Here is an 18,977-nt window from a genome sequence, read left to right on the forward strand (position 1 = left end):
TAAGTCTTTTTAAAAATATTTTTTTTTATTGATTTCAGAGAGGAGGGGAGAGGGAGAGAGATATATAAACATCAAGGTGAAAGAGAATCAATGATCAGCTGCCTCCTACACATCCCCACTGGAATCTAACAGTGATCTCCTGGTTCAAAGGTTGACATTCAACCACTGAGCCATGCTGGCTGGACAATAAGTCTTTAATTAAATCCACAAATGGTAATATATAATCCTATCTAATAAAAGAGTAATATGCAAATTGACTATCACTCCAACACACAAGATGGTTGCCCCCATGTGGACACAAGATGGCCAGCAGGGGAGGGCAGTTGGGAGGGACCAGGCCTGCAAGGGAGGGCAGTTGGGGGTGATCAAGCCTGCAGGGGAGGGCAGTTAGGGGTGACCAGGCCGGCAGAGGAGGGAAGTTGGGGGCGACCGGGCCTGCAGGGGAGGGCAGTTGGGGGGGACCAGGCCTGCAGGGGAGGGCAGTTAGGGGCAAACAGGCTGGCAGGGGAGCAGTTAGGCATCAATCAGGCTGGCAGGCAGAAGCGGTTAGGGGCAATCAGGAAGGCAGGCAGGCGAGCAGTTGGGAGCCAGCAGTCTTGGGTTGTGAGAGGGATGTCCAACTGCCCGTTCAGGCCCAATCCTACAGGGATCGGGCCTAAACGGGCAGTCAGACATCCCTCAAGGGGTTCCAGATTGGAGAGGGTGCAGGCTGGGCTGAGGGACACACCCCCATGCACAAATTTCATGCACTAGGCCTCTAGTAGGTTAATAATGATCATTGAAGCTAGATATGTCTTGTGGTCTAGCTCTACCATTTATTGGCTTACTTTATGGAATATCATCCTAATTGGTCATTAATGTCAGAGGCAGACTCTTAGGAAAGGCTGTTTATGGGTGGTATCACCCAATATAGAAATTCTTATATATTTAACTAGAGGCCTGGAGCATGAATTCATGCATGGGTGGGGTCTGGCCAGCCCACCCCAATGGGGGCTGATTGGGTCGGGCTGGTGGGGGGGAGGGGCCATGGGTGCTTGGCCAGCCGGCCCTGCCCCCAATTGGGGTGGGGAGGGCCAATCGGGGTGGGGGGATGCTGATGGGGCCCTGATCGGTCCAGTTGGCTGCCACAGTGCACCTCATAGCGACTGGTTGTTCCAGTTGTTCTGGTTGTTCTGTCATTCCAGTTGTTGGGCTTTTATATATATCGATTAGATGGCTTTAAACCATTGAAAGAAATGACCAGGTCTTCTCTTGAGAACAAAAGATGGGCTTTATATTGTAACGGAAAGTTAGAAGTAAGAGAAACCTTACTGACATTAAATGTTTTAAATTTTGGTTTGGACTAATGAATCTTTATAAAGTCTTTAGTAATAAGGTCATACTCCCCACACAGATGTCTTGACAATGGATATTAAGTTCCTTTTGTTTATTTGTATTTTTTATAATGGGTTGGTGTGCTGGCATACATTAGGATAAATCATCATAATCTGGGAAATCAAGAAGGGACTTGATGATTTAAATAATGAGGGTGTGCTAAATCTTAGAAAAAGAATTGAATATGTTGAAAATTCCAGTAAATTTAAGAGGATGAAATATTATTTTGCAGAATTTGGTGATAATTTGATTAGATTACCTATGTCTTTCAGATGAGTGAACAAAAGCAGAGAAATGGGAAAGCATTTGGAGGACATTGAAAAGAGGCTTTATGAACATGAATAATATAAGATAGAGTAGAAATATAGGCTGCTACTAGTTAATTGAATGCTAGTTAAAGAATTAGAGATTTATCTTCTAGTAGAAACCTTGCAGTTTTGACCAGGAGCTAATGTGTTCAAAGTCATGTTCTTTAGGAAGATTGCTTTGGTTGCAATGTGCAAAAAGAATTGGGGGGAGGGGGAAACTTAAGGCAGAGAAAGTAATTGATAGGCTGCTGCCATAATAAAGGAATGAGGCATTGAAGACCAGAGAGAGATGGCGTCAGTGCTGCCTGTAAAATACTCAATTTTCCATTAGGTTGTAGTAATGCAGTTACATTATTGGTGTTAAAATAACTTCGTAAGTTTTATCTAGTACCGTGCAAAGGAAACATACTTTTAACTTTTAAGCAATATTTAGTGCTTCACGATTTATTTGCATATTATGGTTTGTCACATAGAAGGATTTTCAAAAGTCTGTATGGTCAATCATAATATGAGAGAGAGATAGTTCCTGTGAAGAGAGCAGGTGGTTGTTCCAGGAATGAAAAGTTCTTTAAAATATATTTTTGGAATGTATGATGCTTTGTGATATACTTGTTTTTTAGTTTCTATATCTTTTCTAAATTCTTTAGTAACGTAAAGGACTTGCTTTTTAAGGAACTGCCAGAGAATGAATGCTTATCTACTGACCCAGTTCTCTTTTTTCTATAACTATGGTGGAATTCTTTGCCATTTAGATGTGATGTTGAAATTCCCCACTCATACTCTTTACAGTTCCTTTAGCTGAGCATATATATTTTTCATCCTTTATTTCTAAAGTTCATTCATTTCCTCTTTTCATCCCTTCAGATTACTAATTCATTTTCTCTTACATATAGATGTAAGAGATGTTTTTGTTGTTGTTTTGTGATTTTGAAGGAAAAACAGTATTAAAGTGCTTGATATTAAAGGTAATAAAGGATAGGAGTGGCCTGGCCAGCGTGGCTCAGTGGTTGACTGTCAACCTAGGAAGCAGGAGGTCATAGTTCAATTCTCAGTCAGGGCACAGGGTTGTGGGCTCCATCTCTAGTGTGGGGCGTGCAAGAGGCAGCCAATCAGTGATTCTCGCTCATCATTGATATTTCTATCTCTCCCTCCCTCTCCCCTCCTCTCTGAAATCAATAAAAATGTATTAATAAAAATAGTGGAGTAGGAAAAGATGAAAGAAGAAAATGTAATATAATAATAAATGTATTTGTTCTTTATCCGGTTCCTGCACAGAACTGCTAAAACCCTTGTTGTTTTTGAAGTGAAAGGATTATTTTTTTGTTATTTACAACAAGCCCTTTTAGTCACAGCTGGGTTTGTGCTGAGTGATTTAGGGTAGATCCCTATATAGCCTCAGGATGGGGCTGTTCACAGTGAAGACTAAGTGATTATTATTATTTTTTGGTTAAGCCTCACCTGATGATATTTTTCCATTGATTTTTAGAGAGTGGAAGGGAGAGGGAGAGACAGAGAAAAACATCGATGTGAGAGAGACACATCGATTGGTTGTTTCCTGCACGCACCCCGACCAGGGCTGGGGAACCTGCAACCCAAGTACGTGCCCTTGACTGGAACCCTTCAGTCCATGGGCCAACACTCTATCTACTGAGCCAAACTGGCTAGAGCAAGACCAAGTGATTATTAAAGGGCGGAACTTTTAACCCTACCCCTTGACTCCTGGGAGGGGAGGGGCTGGATAGTCAAGCTCTACAAAAACTCTTTTTTAAAAAAATATATTTTTATTGATTTCAGAGAGGAAGAGCTATAGACACATCAATGATGAGAGAAAATCCCTGATAGGCTGCCTCCTAGACGCCCCACACTGGGGACCTGCATGCCCCACACTGGGGATCAGCCCGCAACTGGGCATGTGCCCTGACCAGGAATCGAACTGTGACCTCCTGGTTCATAGGTCGATGCTCAACCACTGAGCCATGCAGGCTGGGTGCACAAAAACTCCTTTAAAAAATATATATATTTTTATTGATTTCAGAGAGGAAGGGAGAGGGAGAGAGAGAGAGAAACATCAATGATGAGAGAGAATCATTGATTGGCTGCCTCCTGAACACCCCACACTGGGGGTCGAGCCTACAACCCTAGGCATATGCCATGACCTGGAATTGAACAGTGACTTCCTGGTTCATAGGTTAATGCTCAACCACTGAGCCACACTGGCTGGGCTCTACAAAAACTCTTGAATAAGACTTGGTAAGCAACCTAGTAGGTAAATGATCTTGGATGGTATCTCATCCCAGTTCCACAGAATCTCCTGCTATCAAAACCTTCTGGACCTCACCCTATGTACTGCTTTATCTGGCTATTAATCTGTGTCTTTATAATAAACTGGTAAACGTAGTAAATTTTTCTCTGAGTATCCTGAGTAGCACCAGCGGATTAATTGAATCTAATAAGGAGGTTATGGGAATCTATAATGTATAGCCAGTTACAGCACAGGTAACAACTTGAACTTGCTACTGGTATCTGAAGTGGGGGTGGTCTTGTGGGATCGAGCCTTTAATGTGTGGGATCTGAAGCTATCTCTAGGTAGAGAGTATCAGAATTGAGTTAAATTTATAGGAGAGCCAGTCAGTGCCCTGAGAATTGGAGAACTGCTTGGTGGTGTTAGAAAATACATTAGGCAAACTCTTTTCACAAGTGGTGACTGGGTATGATAGATTATAGTTATTTGAGCCATCCTAGAAAAAAAGTACAAATTTTCATATGTTAGGTTTAAGAGGAGCCGTCTGACATAATTCTTTTTTTTCCTCCCAAACTTAGTCATTTTATTAAAAGAGGTAAACAATTAGGAAATCAGGAAATGTGAATTTGGCAATTTGCTGATTTTGCTTAGCAAAAATTTAGAATTGTGACTTAGTTAACAACTAATGTTAAACAAAAATCTTTGCAGTGGAAAGCTTTTTTGAAGGAAAGTGTTTGTTGAGCCATATATTAGCCTGAAAAAAGGACCCCACGTCCTAGGACATAGGTCCAAACCATCTGAAAAGGGCTAGATGGGGCATTTGGGAAAGAAAGATGTAAATTGTTCTGCAAGAATTTACATTGGCTATAGATAAGGACAGGAAAAGGTGAAGGGGTGGGGAGGCAGGTGTAGGATAGAGGCATAGTCCCTAAGGAAGAAATACTGCTTTTGGATTGGTTATGGGCAATATGAACCATAAGCAGGATGCAGAGGCATCTGTTGGTTGAATTTTTTTTTAGATAGTTGCCTGGAAGTTGATTCAAAGCTTTAACATACATTGTGGAATGTGAGCATTCTTTTGTTGGTTTTGGTCTGAGGCAGTTACCTGATTAACCTCTTAGCTCTTCCACTTTGCATGCAGCCTATTGTAACTTAATTTAGGACATCTCAGAATTTTCTCTTTTCAAAGATTTTTGTATTTTGGCATGTTTTATGTTTACATTAATTTTATTTATTTATTTTAAAAATATATTTGTGTTGATTTCAAAGAGGAAGGGAGAGGGAGAGAAGGATAGAAACACTAATGATGAGGGAGAATCATTGATTGGCTGCCTCCTGCACACCCCCCACTGGGGATCAAATCCGTAACCTGGGCATGTGCCCTTGACTGGAATCGAACCCGGGGACCATTTAAGTCCACAGGCCTATGCTCTATCCACTGAGCCAAATCAGCTAGGGCTGTTTACATTAATTTTATAATGATTAACCAAAAATGTGTATACTGGAATGCTCTTTTTGTGAGACTATTGTGCAGAGATGTTGATATGAATATTATTACTGTGGTCTAGAGTGAATGCTGGTCAGTATTGCTGAACCATGAAACCCATAGATTTCTATGTTAGAACCAATGAGTATTTTGAAGAACTTTGGCCCATGAGATCCTTTGGCACCTCTTTGAGTAGAACGTAAATTAAAAGTATTACCATCAGACTTCAACTAGAGGATGCTACAGATTGCTAAAGCTTATAAATTAACTCCTTGGATTAACATTGCACAAAATGAGAAAGTCTAGACTTGAAACTACCCAAAATTGTATCACTGAGAATTCCCAAATGTACTATCTTGGAGCTCACATGTTTCTATGTTCGCATGTTCCTCAGACCCTCCAAACTTTGGGCTTTCTCTATTTGCCTTCCTTTGGTTGTCTACTTTGTGTCAGTCCTGTTGTTGATGGCTGTAAAGAAAGCAGAAAGAACAGTAGGAAATTGGTTGGGAGGCCTGTTGAGGGGGATTGGGAATGAGGCAGAATTTGGGAAAAGAATAATTTAAATGTTTCTTGCAGTTCTCTTCACTTTTGCTTTTTTTTTAATACTTCTGTTTTGGTTTCCTTTTTGTTTATTTATTTATTTTTTCCTCCAGAAACTCCATTTCATTTCACTTTGCCTAAAGAAGGTGATATTATCCCACCATTGACTGGCGCAACTCCACCTCTTGCTGGGCACCTAAAATTAGAGCCCAGGAGACACAGTACTCCTATTGGTGAGTGATTAAAATGTAATGCCATTTAAAGCAGGATTTCTGAGATATATTTTTTATGCAAGTGATTTCTTTTAGATCTGAGGAGTTGAATCTTCCTCATAAGGTTGATTTTTGTCTTAGGAAGAATAAGGTTGTGATGTTTGATTTCATGAGTTTACTCCCAGGAGATATTGAGTGGTGATGAGAGGAAAGAAAAGGTAGAAGGAATAAAGAAAAAAAAAAGGTAGGGATTTTATCCTATTACTTGCAAAGCAGTGGAATCTGAGTGCTAAACAATGATATAGAGCTCTTATAAGGAAGGGAGAACAAGTAGGGTAGAAGTACTATTAATTCAGTACCCTGGCTGATCAGTCTGCTGCTTGACAAGGCAAGAAAACATAGATCCTCCTTCCCTAAAGCAGCCAGTAATCTTCTACATTAACCTATTTTTTTTCCTCTAGTCAGTGCTGGGAGGTAACAATCATGCCGTCTGGAGTCTCCTGCTACCTATGCCTGATGCTGGCATTGGCTGAGGGCTCATGCAGCATCCTTTGTCCAGATGCAGAAGTGGAACTGAATCCTGTTGCTCCTCTTAAGACCAGGTGTCAATACTAGTGTGTAGTTGTTGATACTTGTGACAGGATCTAACCTAGGAACTCCCTTTCAATCCTGCAGAGCTGTGGAGCCAAAAAGGCAAATTGACGACCTTGAATTAATTGTTTTTTGTTTGCATTTTAGTGTTCTTTCTTTTACCTCCTGCCTCTCTTCTTTCAGATATTAGCAACTATCCAGAAAGCACCACAGCAAACAGTGATGTCATGTCTGAAAGCATGGTGGAAACTAATGATCCTATACTTGTGAATGAAAAAGAAGATTCTGGGGCTGTCCCAGAAATGGATGATAAATTGTGTCTAAGAATGAAACTGGTCAGTCCTGAAGCGGAGGCGAGTGAAGAATCTTTGCAGTTTAGTCTGGAAAGTAAGTTTATGTTAATCTTGGGTAATTAGTAGCTCCAGATCATCTGGGAAGTAGTGATTATATTTTTCTAGTTATACTTTTATAATTATAAATGTATTTGTAAAATATTATTCTCATATATTTAATTCTTTGCTTTTGGCCAGTCACTGTCAATGTTACTGAAGATGCTCCATTTTATTTTATTTTTTAATTTTAAAATATATTTTTATTGATTTCAGAGAGGGAGGGAAAGGGAGAGAGAGATAGAAACATCAATGATGAGAAAGAATCATTGATTGGATGCCTCCTGCACAGCCCCTACTGGGGATCGAGCCCGCAACCTGAGCATGTGACCTTGACCAGAATTGAACCCGGGACCCTTCAGTCCATAGGCCAACACTTCATCCACTGAGGCAAACCGACTAAGACAAAGATACTCCATTTTATAATCTCTATGGTTCCGGTTGTATATCTGCATTAAACCTGTGTTGATATTAAGTAATTGGTTTCCATATTCAGAAACAGTTCAGAAGAGGGTAGAAAATTTGAGATTATGGATTCACATTGTAGGTTTATGTTGACTATTTCCCACATTAATTGCAAGTTATTTGGTATGGCTAAAATACAGAGAAGGTACAAGGGAGTGGCTGTAAAGTAGAGACCAGATTCTGAAAGGCCTTTTATATCATGATGAGAAGCTGAAAAATTTTAGGCAAGGGAGTAATAAGACTGGATTTGCTTTTTAAAAAGGATCAGCTGAGCCTTGGCCTGGTGACTCAGTTGCTTGGAGTGTCGTCATACATCAAAAGGTTGCAGGTTCAAGTCCCTGTTAGTACATACCTAGGTTGTGAGTTGAATCTCTGGTTGGGGTACGTATGGGAGGCAACCAGTCCATGTTTCTCTCTCACATCAATGGTTCTCTCCCTCTCCCTCTCCCTCTTCCCCTTTCTCTCTTTCTAAAATCAATAAACATATCCTCTGGTGAAGATAGATAGATAGATAGATAGATAGATAGATAGATAGATAGATAGATAGGTGAATAAATAAATAGATCAGCTGAGTGTTTCAAAACTTGTGCTTCTATGCATCATTCCTTGTCTTGCCCATTTCCTGTTCTGCTGCCTGGCAAGTCTTTAACCAGGAATTGAGGTAATTAATAGTGGGGATGGAGATGAGGGATGAATTTGAGAGGTAGTTAGTAGAATAGGGACAACTTGGGACCAGTTGAATATAGAAGTAAGAGGAGGAAATAATACTGAATGATTCTACATCTGTGTTTAGTTTTCATGATAGCACTCCATACTAAATATCCTTATTTCCATTTTATTGATGAGAAAACAGACTAAGAGATATTTTAAGTTATATATGTATGGTCATAATAACTGGTAAGAAGTAGAGCTGGAGTTTGGATCATATCTGACTCCAAAGGTTATAAATTTTTTTACTAAGTAGTTTGTAAATGCAGTTTAATGGAGTTAGAAAAGGAAGAAGTCTTAAAAGTGATTGTAAAGGAACATTCAGAGAAGATGGCGAGGAGAATATAAAGCCATGGATGGCTATGGGGAGGAAAGTTACAAGAAGAAAACAATGTCAGGTGCAGAAGTGAGGTCTAGTAAGATATTTCTGTAAATGTACATTGGGTTTGGCAATTAGGATCCATTTGGTGACTCTAGCAAGAACTATTTCAGTATAGTGGTTTGGATGGGAGCTATACTGAACGTAATTGAGGCATGATGGAGAGAAGAGGCAGCAAATGCATTCATCTTTTGAGAAGTTTTTGTTAAATATGGCAAGTTAGAGGGAAATGCAGGATTAAAGGAGATTTTTCATTTTTAGACTTAGATGTCTAATCAGTATGTAGACTGAATAGAAATCTCCAAAAGAGAGATGGATTAAAAGTGAGGGAATAGGGGAAATAGTTGATGAACCAGGGTCCTGAGGGAGTTGAGAGGGAAAGCTTTCAAAGACCACTAATAGCCAGGCTGGTGTGGCTCAGTGGTTGAGCATTGACCTATGAGCCAGGGGGTCTTGGTTTGGTTCCTGGTTGAGGCACATACCCAGGTTGTGGGCTTGGTCCCCAGTGGGGGTGATCGATGGTTCTCTGTCATCATTGATGTTCTCTCTCCCTCTCCCTTCTTCTCTGAAAAATAATAATAATAAAAAAAGACCACTAATAGAGTGAGTAAACTTGAATAAGAGGGATTTTTCATTCTTTGAGAACAAAGAAATTTTACCTAATTTCAGTTCTTACTGTAAGCCCCGCATTTTACATGTACAGCTCACTAAATCTCCTGACAAACTTGTAAAATTGTGTGTTTTTTTGAAAATCCTATTATTATCCACATTTTACAGTTGGGGAAACTGAGGCACAGGCCGGTTGAGCACCTTTCCTAGAGTCATACAACTATTTAATGTAGCACCTTAATTCAAACTAGTTCCAAGAACCAGAAGTCCAGTTCCAAATTACAGTGCTATTCTGCTTCTCAGTGCTTACTGATTTGAATCTTAGAACCTCAGTAGAAATTAAAGTATTACATGTTTCTATCCTTATCATCTTTTCTGAAATCAAGTAGAGCTTATTAAGAGAGTATGTGGTAGCCTTGAATCTTTAGATTTGAGATTACAATTGGAAAGAATTTAAATGAAGCTAAATGTTAAGGATGACCATATTATTACTTTTCAGATAATAGGAGCACAGGATCAGGCATCATACTCAAAATTTTGCTCATCTCATCCTCACAACAAACCTGTGAGGTTGGTCCTGTTTTATCTCTCTTATAGAAAAGAAAACTGACTCAGAAGATGGAGTTTACTCCCAGGTTGTACTACTAAGTGCTAGAGCCAGAGCCTGAGCCAGATTTCTGTTTCAGAGCTGGGCTTTAACCACTAAATTTCAGCTGCCTCCTTGATGGACTATTTAGATTATGTTGGGTCATGAAATTGTAGAAATGTTTAAAAATATTTTGTTATTTTTTTCTGAGGCTGGAATAAATTGTCAATGAATACATTTTAATCCCTTGATATTAGTGACATTACTTTGAAAATACGGATTTCTTTTCAGTATCATCCTTGATTCTTTTTCTTTTTAAAAAAAATCCTTACCCAGGGATATATTTCCTCATTGATTTTTTTTTTTTTTTAAGAGAGAGGAAGGGATTGAGAGAAAGATAAGTATCTGTTTAAGAGAGAAATATTGATCGGCTGCCTCCTACGTGAGCCCCAATAGGGGACTGAACTGCAACCCAGGCATGTATCTGACTGGGATTGAGCCACAGCCCTTGGTGCGTGGGATGACGTTTCAACCAACCGAGCCACTCTTTTTGGAAAATGTGGGTTTTCAAAAAAAAAAAAAAAGTGGTTTTTCAATTATCTGTCTCCAAAGATCTTTAGGAAGAACTTGAGTACCTTCTATGTGTGGGTTCTCATAAAACTGCACACTATTTAAAATTTGCATCTGAAGACATTTTCCTACATAATTTATCTTATTAAACTTTTCTTGTTTATTTTAAATTTATTTGATTTTTAATTTTTATGATTTTTTAATTTGATTTTTAAGTAAATATTTTAAAATTTTTGTATGAGACAAGATAGTTGAGATTCATTTTTAAATGTTACTGCTTCATTCTATTTCTGAACAGACTGATAAGTCATCTGTAGGAAGTTTGAAAAAAATTGATTGATAGAAGTGAAACTTGTACTATCCTATATAATCAAAGGGTAATATGCAAATTGACCGTAAAGGCAGACTGACCAGAACGACTGTGGGACCAGTCACTATGAGGCACACTGACCACTTCTTAGTTCCTTTCCCGGCTGGCAGGCTCCAATCACCTGATGGCGAATGGGGACCCGGGGGTGGATGGTGGGGAACGCGGGCGGCGCCAGGCCAAGGCCCCCGCCCTGCCCTTCGCCAAACAGGGAACTGGGGGTGGGAGGCGGGGCCATCTGCGGGCAGCCAGGAAAGATGGCCCTGACTGCAGGGCAGGCCTAGGGACCGTACCTGCACACGAATTTTGTGCACCGGTCCTCTAATTAAATTATAAGTCTTTTTATGTTTCCTTATTATTCTTACCCATTTTTTTTTGTTATTTGTTGCAAATACGTACTAGTAGAACAGGTTTTTTTGTGTGATATTAACTGAATTCTCTTTCTCTTTCCTTTCCTTGCTTCTGTTTTTATTAAGAGCCTGCAATTGGTGAAAGAAAAAATGGATCTTCTGTTGTTGCTGAGGCTGTTGCCAGGTAACTAGAGCTGGTTGCTATTTAGAGGAATTCAATATACAAAGCCACTGTACTGCAGGGAAGATGATTTATCAAGAGAGGAATAGAACTTAAAATATAACTCCAGCATAAAGATTTAACAATGTGTTGAATCTAATACAGGCTTTCTAAAGTCTAATAAAGCTTTTGCTGTACTTAGAACTAAGATATTTGAAGGTGTTGTCCTTTCTCCCTTTTGTTCATGTGGGACAGTGTCCTTGTTTTTTTTTTTTTTTTTTTACCTTTTTCTGTTATTGAGACTGAGATTGTTGTTGCTTTGTGAGGAAATGGAGGGTTTAACAAAAGATAGCCTTAGACCTTGTTCCTCTGAGACCCTCTACTCAGCCGCAGCCTCAGGCCATTTTCTCTTCTGTTTGCCAAATTGCTGTGTTGAACTGTTATTTTTGCTTTGTCATGAATGCTGTAATGCTTTGAGCATGAGTATGACTCCATCCAGAGGCTCTGGTGGTAAGCTTTGCCATCTGGTGGCTGTGAGAGTAAAATTGTTTTATTGGTTTCTGGCATGAAAATAGCAGCATTTTGTGAAATAGAGGTGAGAATTTTTAAATTAGGCTAAGCAGGTACTATAGATAAGTAAAGCTGGCTAAGTGCAAGACCTTGAAGTGCTGAGGATGACGGCCAACTGAACATCAGCCCTATTTAAAAGCTGGGGAGGAGGATAGGCTGGATTCAACTTCAGCCTATTGTTACCATGCAAGAAGGCAAACTTGTTGCCACATCTCTAATTTTTAAAGAGAAATCCGGATTTTTAAAATAAAATTTCATGTTTGGTGGGTCAAAGAAGGCCTATCTGTGGACTAAATTTGACCCTCAGTTTCAAGTTTCTGGCCCCTGTCTAAATCCTTTGGTCTGTACTTAGCTATATGTTAGATTAGTTGTACTCAGGGCTCTTACATATTTAATCTGAAAAATATGTACCTAGGGTCCTTACAAGGTTGAAGACTAATGATATGTAGTCTTACAAGTTGAAAAAAAATAGTTTATACTTGATCTCTTTGGTTTTAACAGAATTGCATACTAGATATAACTTATTAGTCTGTACATGTGCCCATTGAAAGGGAATAGAATATGCTGCTAAAGCTTCCCAAACCCTTTGGGAGGAATGTAAGGTTGGGAAAATACTTGAGGCACATGATTGGGTTGGTGGATCATAGGATGAGGTGAAATTCATTGGTATTGTTGTGAAGCAAATTTTGTATATGAGAATCTAAATTTTTTAAAAATATATTTTATTGATTTTTTTTTTTTACAGAGAGGAAGGGAGAGTGAAAGGGATAGAGAGTTAGAAACATTGATGAGAGAGAAACATCGATCAGCTGCCTCCTGCACACCTCCTTTTGGGGATGTGTGCACAACTAAGGTACATGCCCTTGACCAGAATGGAACCTGGGACCTTTCAGTCCGCAGGCCAAAGCTCTAGCCACTGAGCCAAACCGGTTAGGGCGAGAATCCAAATTTTAAAAGTGTTTGACTCTTCACCTTACCATTGGGTGTATAATAAATCATTTAAAGTAAGCTCTGGAAAAGTTTTGAAAAAATTTATTAATTTTCGAGAGAGAAAAAACATTGATTTGTTGATCCACTTATTTATGCATTCACTGGTTGATTCTTGTATGTGCCCTGACCTGGGATTGAACCTGCAACCTTGGTGTATCAGGACAACGTTCTAACCCAGCGGTAGCCAACTGTTGGTCTGCAAACCACTGGTGGTCCGTGAGGTCCGAAAGGTTGGCGACCACTGCTCTAACCACCTCAGCTGCCGGAAATCTTACCATTTGTGACAGAATGGATGGATCTGGAGATTATTATGCTAAGTGAAATAAGCCAGTCAGAGAAAGACAAAAACCATATGATCTCATATGAGTAGTCTAATGAAGAAAATAAATTGACAAACAAAATAGAAACAGAGGTATGGATACATGGAACCAACTGACAGCTGTCAGAGGGGAGGAAGTTGCGGGGACTGGATGAAAGAAGGTGAAGGGATTAGCCAAAAAACATACACACACACATATATATATCTCACATAGACACAGACAACAGTGCAGTGATAGCCTGAGGGAGACAGGGGTAGGGGCTAGGTGGAGGCTGGCAAAGGGTGGGGATGGAGACAGGAAGAGGCTTTACTTCGGATGAGGGGTGCACATCGCAGCATGCAGATAATGTTTTATTGAATTGTACACTTGAAACCCGTATGGTATTGTGAACCAATGTCACTTCAATAAATTCAATTAATAATAAAAAAATGGTAAGCTCAGTTAGAATATTTTAAATGCTCATTGCTTCCTCTGTATTTGGGTAAAACAGTACTACTCTCTTTTTAATATATTTTTATTGATTTCAGAGAGGGAGAGGGAGAGAGATAGAAACATAAATGATGACAGAATCATTGATCGGCTGCCTCCTGCACGGCCCCACACTGGGGATCGAGCCCAAAACCTTGGACATGTGCCCTGACAGAAGTCAAACCCATTACCTCTTGGTTCATAGGTTGACACTCAACCACTGAGTCACATCGGCCGGGCAGTACCACTCTTTTTTAAACTAAGTGTCATCTGTAACTGGGCTCTGTTCAGATAACTTGCTATCATCTTCTTTCTCAGATATTTCACTGTTGAAGGTTTCAAACATATACAAAAGTAGAGAAACAGTATAATAAACACTGTATATTCATCACCCAGTATAAAAAATTACCAACTCAGCCCTGGCTGGCTAGCAATTATTTGTTGAAGAAACGGGGCTTTATGTCTTATAGAGTTTTTTTACATTCTGGACTTTGCTGATTGTGTATTGTTGAAAGTATTACAGATGTCCTCCCTTTCTTCCCCCCCGCCTCCATTGACCCCTCCACTCTGCCCTCACCCCCTTCCACCCCCTCTGATGGTGTCTTTATAGTATTTAATATAGTCCTCTGTCCACCTTATTTCCTGTAAATCTTCCTGGAGAGTTTTTAATTATGCTAATATGAAACAAATACTCTATGAGAATCTGAATTTTGGTGTAAGGCAGTTTGGAGTTTTGGATGCAGAAAAAAGATTTTATTTCCTCTGTACCTAAAGGATAATCTTCAGAGGTACATTTCCTTTCAAAACTAACACAGTATATTGCTTTAATTTATTATCTTAGTCCCCAGAAGACCATGTCTTTGCTTAGCTGTGTCTGTGAAACCCAGCAAGAGGATGAGGCTCAAAGTCAGGATCCCTGCTCCACACCCACCAGGTGAGCATTATTTTCACAGCATCTTCTGGGCTGTATTTATATTGATTCATAAAATGGTGGTACCAAAATTTAGAATATAGTGCTACTATTTTGGAACTTGAGTTTACTTTTTTATCTGAGGGACTGCAGCATATTCTAGATGGATTTATTAAGATTTATAGTCATGATAAATTTTTGTTTTTAAAAAATATGTATTTTTAATTGATTTCAGAGAGGAAGGAAGAGGGAGTGAGAGATAGAAACATCAATGATGAGAGAGAATCATTGATCAGCTGCCTCTTGCATGCTTCCCACCGTGGATTGAGTCTGCAACCCAGGCATGTGCCCTGACTGGGAATCGAACTGTGACCTCCTGGTTCATAGGTTGATACTCAACCACTAAGCCACGCTGGCTGGGCTATAGTCATAAGAAGTTTTATTAAGTAATTTGTAGATACAGATTTTTGTCTTTATCTGCCAGTTCTAACAACTTGAAGTGATTAAGTCTTCATATATTTATGAAACTATTATCATTTTATATTTCCAAGATTTATTCTCTTTTTCTTAGGTTTGGAAATGTTTATTTTTAACAGATTTTTAATTTCTGTTTAGTTTCCCATAGCAAAACTGAGGTAATGCTTAACATCCCAGAATAAAATATATATATACACACACACATATATATATATATATATATATTTTTAAATATATATTTTATTGATTTTTTACAGAGAGGAAGGGAGAGGGATAGAGAGTTAGAAACATCGATGAGAGAGAAACATCGATCAGCTGTCTCCTGCACACCCCCTACAGGGGATGTACCCGAAACCAAGGTACATGCCCTTGACTAGAATCGAATCTGGGACCCTTCAGTCCGTAATCCGACGCTCTATCCACTGAGACAAACTGGTTAGGGCTAAAAAATATATTTTTAATTGATTTTAGAGAGGAAGGGAGAGGGAGAGATAGAAACATCAATACTGAGAGAGAATCATTGATTGGGTGCCTCCTGCATGCCCCCTACTGGGGATCAAGCCCGAAACCCTGGCCATGTGCCCTGACTGGGAATTGAACTGTGACCTGGTTCATAGGGCTTAACATCCCAGATTTAAAGTTTGTTGGACCTGATGGAATTAAGATTTTTCTATTATTTCTTTACTCCATAATTTCTTAGAACAGCTTTGAAGCAGAAATTTTTTTTTTCATTTATAAAATATTTCTTCGCTATTGATATAATTGAAGAGTATTTATTTGGAATATATGAGTCCTACATTTTGTATAGGGAAAGAAGTAATGACAATGAAAATAAGTTTTTATTTTCATTATGATATATGATATCTGTCATTTCTGGAATTTAGTGATTTTATAATTAGAGAATATAATAATGTTTGTCACTAGGTATCTAATAGTGTTATTTGCAGCCTAATTTCTGTATTCTTTATTGATAGAAATATTTAAAAGAAACATGTCATTGCTTTTGTTGGGCATTCTGATGATTAAATGTGAACTTGTTGGTATTGTTGGGAATCAGCTAGCCCAGATTATATCCTCTATTATATCAAGAAGCTTGTTGGGCTGCCATAACCGGTTTGGCTCAGTGGATAGAGCGTCGGCCTGCGGACTGAAGGGTCCCAGGTTCGATTCCTGTCAAGGGCATGTACCTGGGTTGCGAGCACATCCCCAGTAGGGGGCGTGCAGGAGGCAGCTGATCGATGTCTCTCTCTCATCGATGTTTCTAACTCTCTATCCCTCTCTCTTCCTCTCTGTAAAAAATCAATAAAATATATTAAAAAAAAAAAAAGAAGCTTGTTGGGTGAAATGTCACTTTGTGTGGTTCAAAAATCAGTGTGGTAATGGCCAGCAGTTACTAAATTTATCAATGGCATTGTATTGCCTGTCAATTTTATTAGACTGTCTTACAGTAGGCCCAGCTGCTGGTGATTGTGTGTAGCCTTGATAGAACAAGGGCCTGCAAATCCAGCTGGATTTGGCTTCAGTTGCTCTACAAACAGATCTGCACTGAGAACAGAATGGTTAGAAGTTTGTTAAATATGGAGATTTTTTCTTTTCTGTTTCACTTAGGATTAATTCTGTCCAGGCTTTTTCTGCTAGAATTTCTTAGCATCAGTTTCTAAATCTGGCATATAGTGACCAGACTAGAATTGTGTAGCTGGAACTAATGAAGAGAGAGAGGTGTGGTCCTTCTTACAGTATATTGGATTTCTCTTGTCTTCTAAAATTTTGTTCTGGTGCTAAAGATTTCTTCTTTTTAGTTTCTTGGGACATTAATACATTCATGGTAGATATTTCTCAGTTGCTTATGTCTACAGAATTTATGAACTTGTTAGGAGTGGGCAACACTTTTTGCAGTATATGTTGTAATTAAGCTTTTGGTTTTTTTCTGCTGTTCTATGTTGGCCTTAATCAGCAAATCTTGCCAACCAAAGCCATATATATATATATATACATATATATATATATATATATATATATATATACACACACTAGAGGCCCATTGCATGAAGAGATTCATGCAATAGGCCTTCCTTCCCTTGGCTTCCAGCACCGGTTTTCCTCTGGCACCCGGGACCCAGGCCTTCGTCTGCCGTCTTCGTCTTCGCTGCAGACTCCGGAGTCTGCAGTCTTGTCTTGGCTGCGGCACTCCGCTCCTGTAGATCCCTTCGCCCCCCCCCCCACCCCCGCCCTCCCTCTCATAGCAGGCGTCCTGGCCCGAGCAACTGGGCGGCCGCCATCTTTGGCCTTCTAATTTGCATACTTACTCTGATTGGCTGTGGGTGTAGCGGAGGTACGGTCAATTTACATGTTTGTCTATTATTAGGTAAGATGATATGATCCTGGGTGGGAAATGACTATGATTTTAGCCTCATTTCATTTGATGCTAATATGAGAAATATAAATAAATACCAAAATTCTGATATTTGATAGGAATTTGCTATATATTGCTAATATTGCAATGAGACATGTTTAGTCTTTAAAAAAAGAAGAATTCTTCTGATTAACTCTTTGGGGGAAAAAAGCAATCTTAATATTTATCAATTAAGAATAAAATGTCTCGCCCTAACCGGTTTGGCTCAGTGGCTAGAGCGTCGGCCTGCGGACTGAAAGGTCCCAGGTTCCATTTTGGTCAAGGGCATGTACCTTGGTTGTGCACACATCCCCAGAAGGAGGTGTGCAGGAGGCAGCTGATTGATGTTTCTCTCTCATTGATGTTTCTAACTCTCTATCCCTCTCTCTTCCTCTCTGTAAAAAAAAAAAAAAAAATCAATAAAATATATATAAAAAAGAATAAAATGTCTCAAATAAAATAAGGTGCTGCTTTAGAAATGAATATCTGTTCAGAAGTTTTACCCTATATAAGCAGCTTATGAAGTAAAATGTGTAGTAGGCTTGTTTATGTTTATGGTTGGGGAACAGTGGTAACTGAATTCTTAAAATGGTTAATCCAGTCATGTCCCATCTAGTTTTTGACTCACTTTCATTATTGCTTAGCCATTAATATGTTAGTTATCTTAAGAATTCAAACATGAGTATACAGTTTATAAAGAAGATGAATTGCATCTCCTTAATTGCTTTGTCTTATGCAACTAATATTGATTGAACATCTGTTTTGTACCTAGTACTGTGCTAAATAATTTTTAAATAAGATCATTTATAAACATAATTAGAGGTAGGTGTTACTAATCTGTCTCCTGGTGGTCTTATTCTTACCTCTTCATTGAATCATATATTTCATTCAGTTGAGCTTCCTGACACCCAGGACATAAAGTATAACAATCAAATGTGTACCAGGCCCTTGGTTAGAACTCTATTCTAAATCCCTCTTTGACTTCCAGTTTTTTGTGTTTTTTTTTTTTGTGTGTGTGTTTTTTAAATATATCTTTGTTGATTTCAGAGTAGAAGGGAGAGGAAGAGAGAGAGAGAAATATCAATGATGAGGGAGAATCATTGATCGGCTGCCTCCTGCACACCCCGTACTGGGGATCGAGCCTGCAACCCGGGCATGTGCCCTTTACTGGAATCGAACCTGGGACCCTTCAGTCCGCAGGCCGACACTCATCCACTGAACCAAACCAGCTAGGACTAACTTCCAGTCTTGATAAACTGAGCTAAACATGATAGAAACCTCAGAAACCTCTCTTTTTCTCTTCAAGGTTCAGAGCAGAGCAGACCCTACGATAAGAGCTCCTCCCAAGTTGGAGACCGCTCCACCTTTCTCTGGTCAAACGCTTACAGCAATATACGACATAGTTTGTAGATCCTTTATCATCCTGTATGTTGTCTTTTGGGTGTATCTCAGTTTATGCATTATAAAATACTAGAGGCCCGGTGCACGGATTCATTAGTTTGTTGTTGTTTGTA

The 18,977-nt window shown here is 39.2% G+C and overlaps 1 protein-coding gene across 4 annotated transcripts in view; it reads left to right on the forward strand.

The window, feature by feature from the left end:
* The window catches only part of TP53BP1 (tumor protein p53 binding protein 1), a 91,178-nt gene that overhangs the window by 46,894 nt on the left and 25,307 nt on the right, over positions 1–18,977 (forward strand). For 2 of the 4 annotated variants that reach the window (XM_080674516.1, XM_080674518.1), the window contains exons 13-16: positions 6,064–6,183; positions 6,937–7,140; positions 11,303–11,360; positions 14,526–14,618. In XM_080674516.1, the coding sequence (XP_080530642.1) occupies positions 6,064–6,183; positions 6,937–7,140; positions 11,303–11,360; positions 14,526–14,618 (475 nt within the window). The remainder of the gene's footprint in view (positions 1–6,063; positions 6,184–6,936; positions 7,141–11,302; positions 11,361–14,525; positions 14,619–18,977) is intronic. The other 2 variants (XM_080674517.1, XM_080674519.1) reach the window with 1 other exon arrangement.

This window comes from Plecotus auritus (assembly GCF_963455305.1).
Source record: "Plecotus auritus genome assembly, chromosome: 1".
Lineage (NCBI taxonomy): Eukaryota > Metazoa > Chordata > Mammalia > Chiroptera > Vespertilionidae > Plecotus > Plecotus auritus.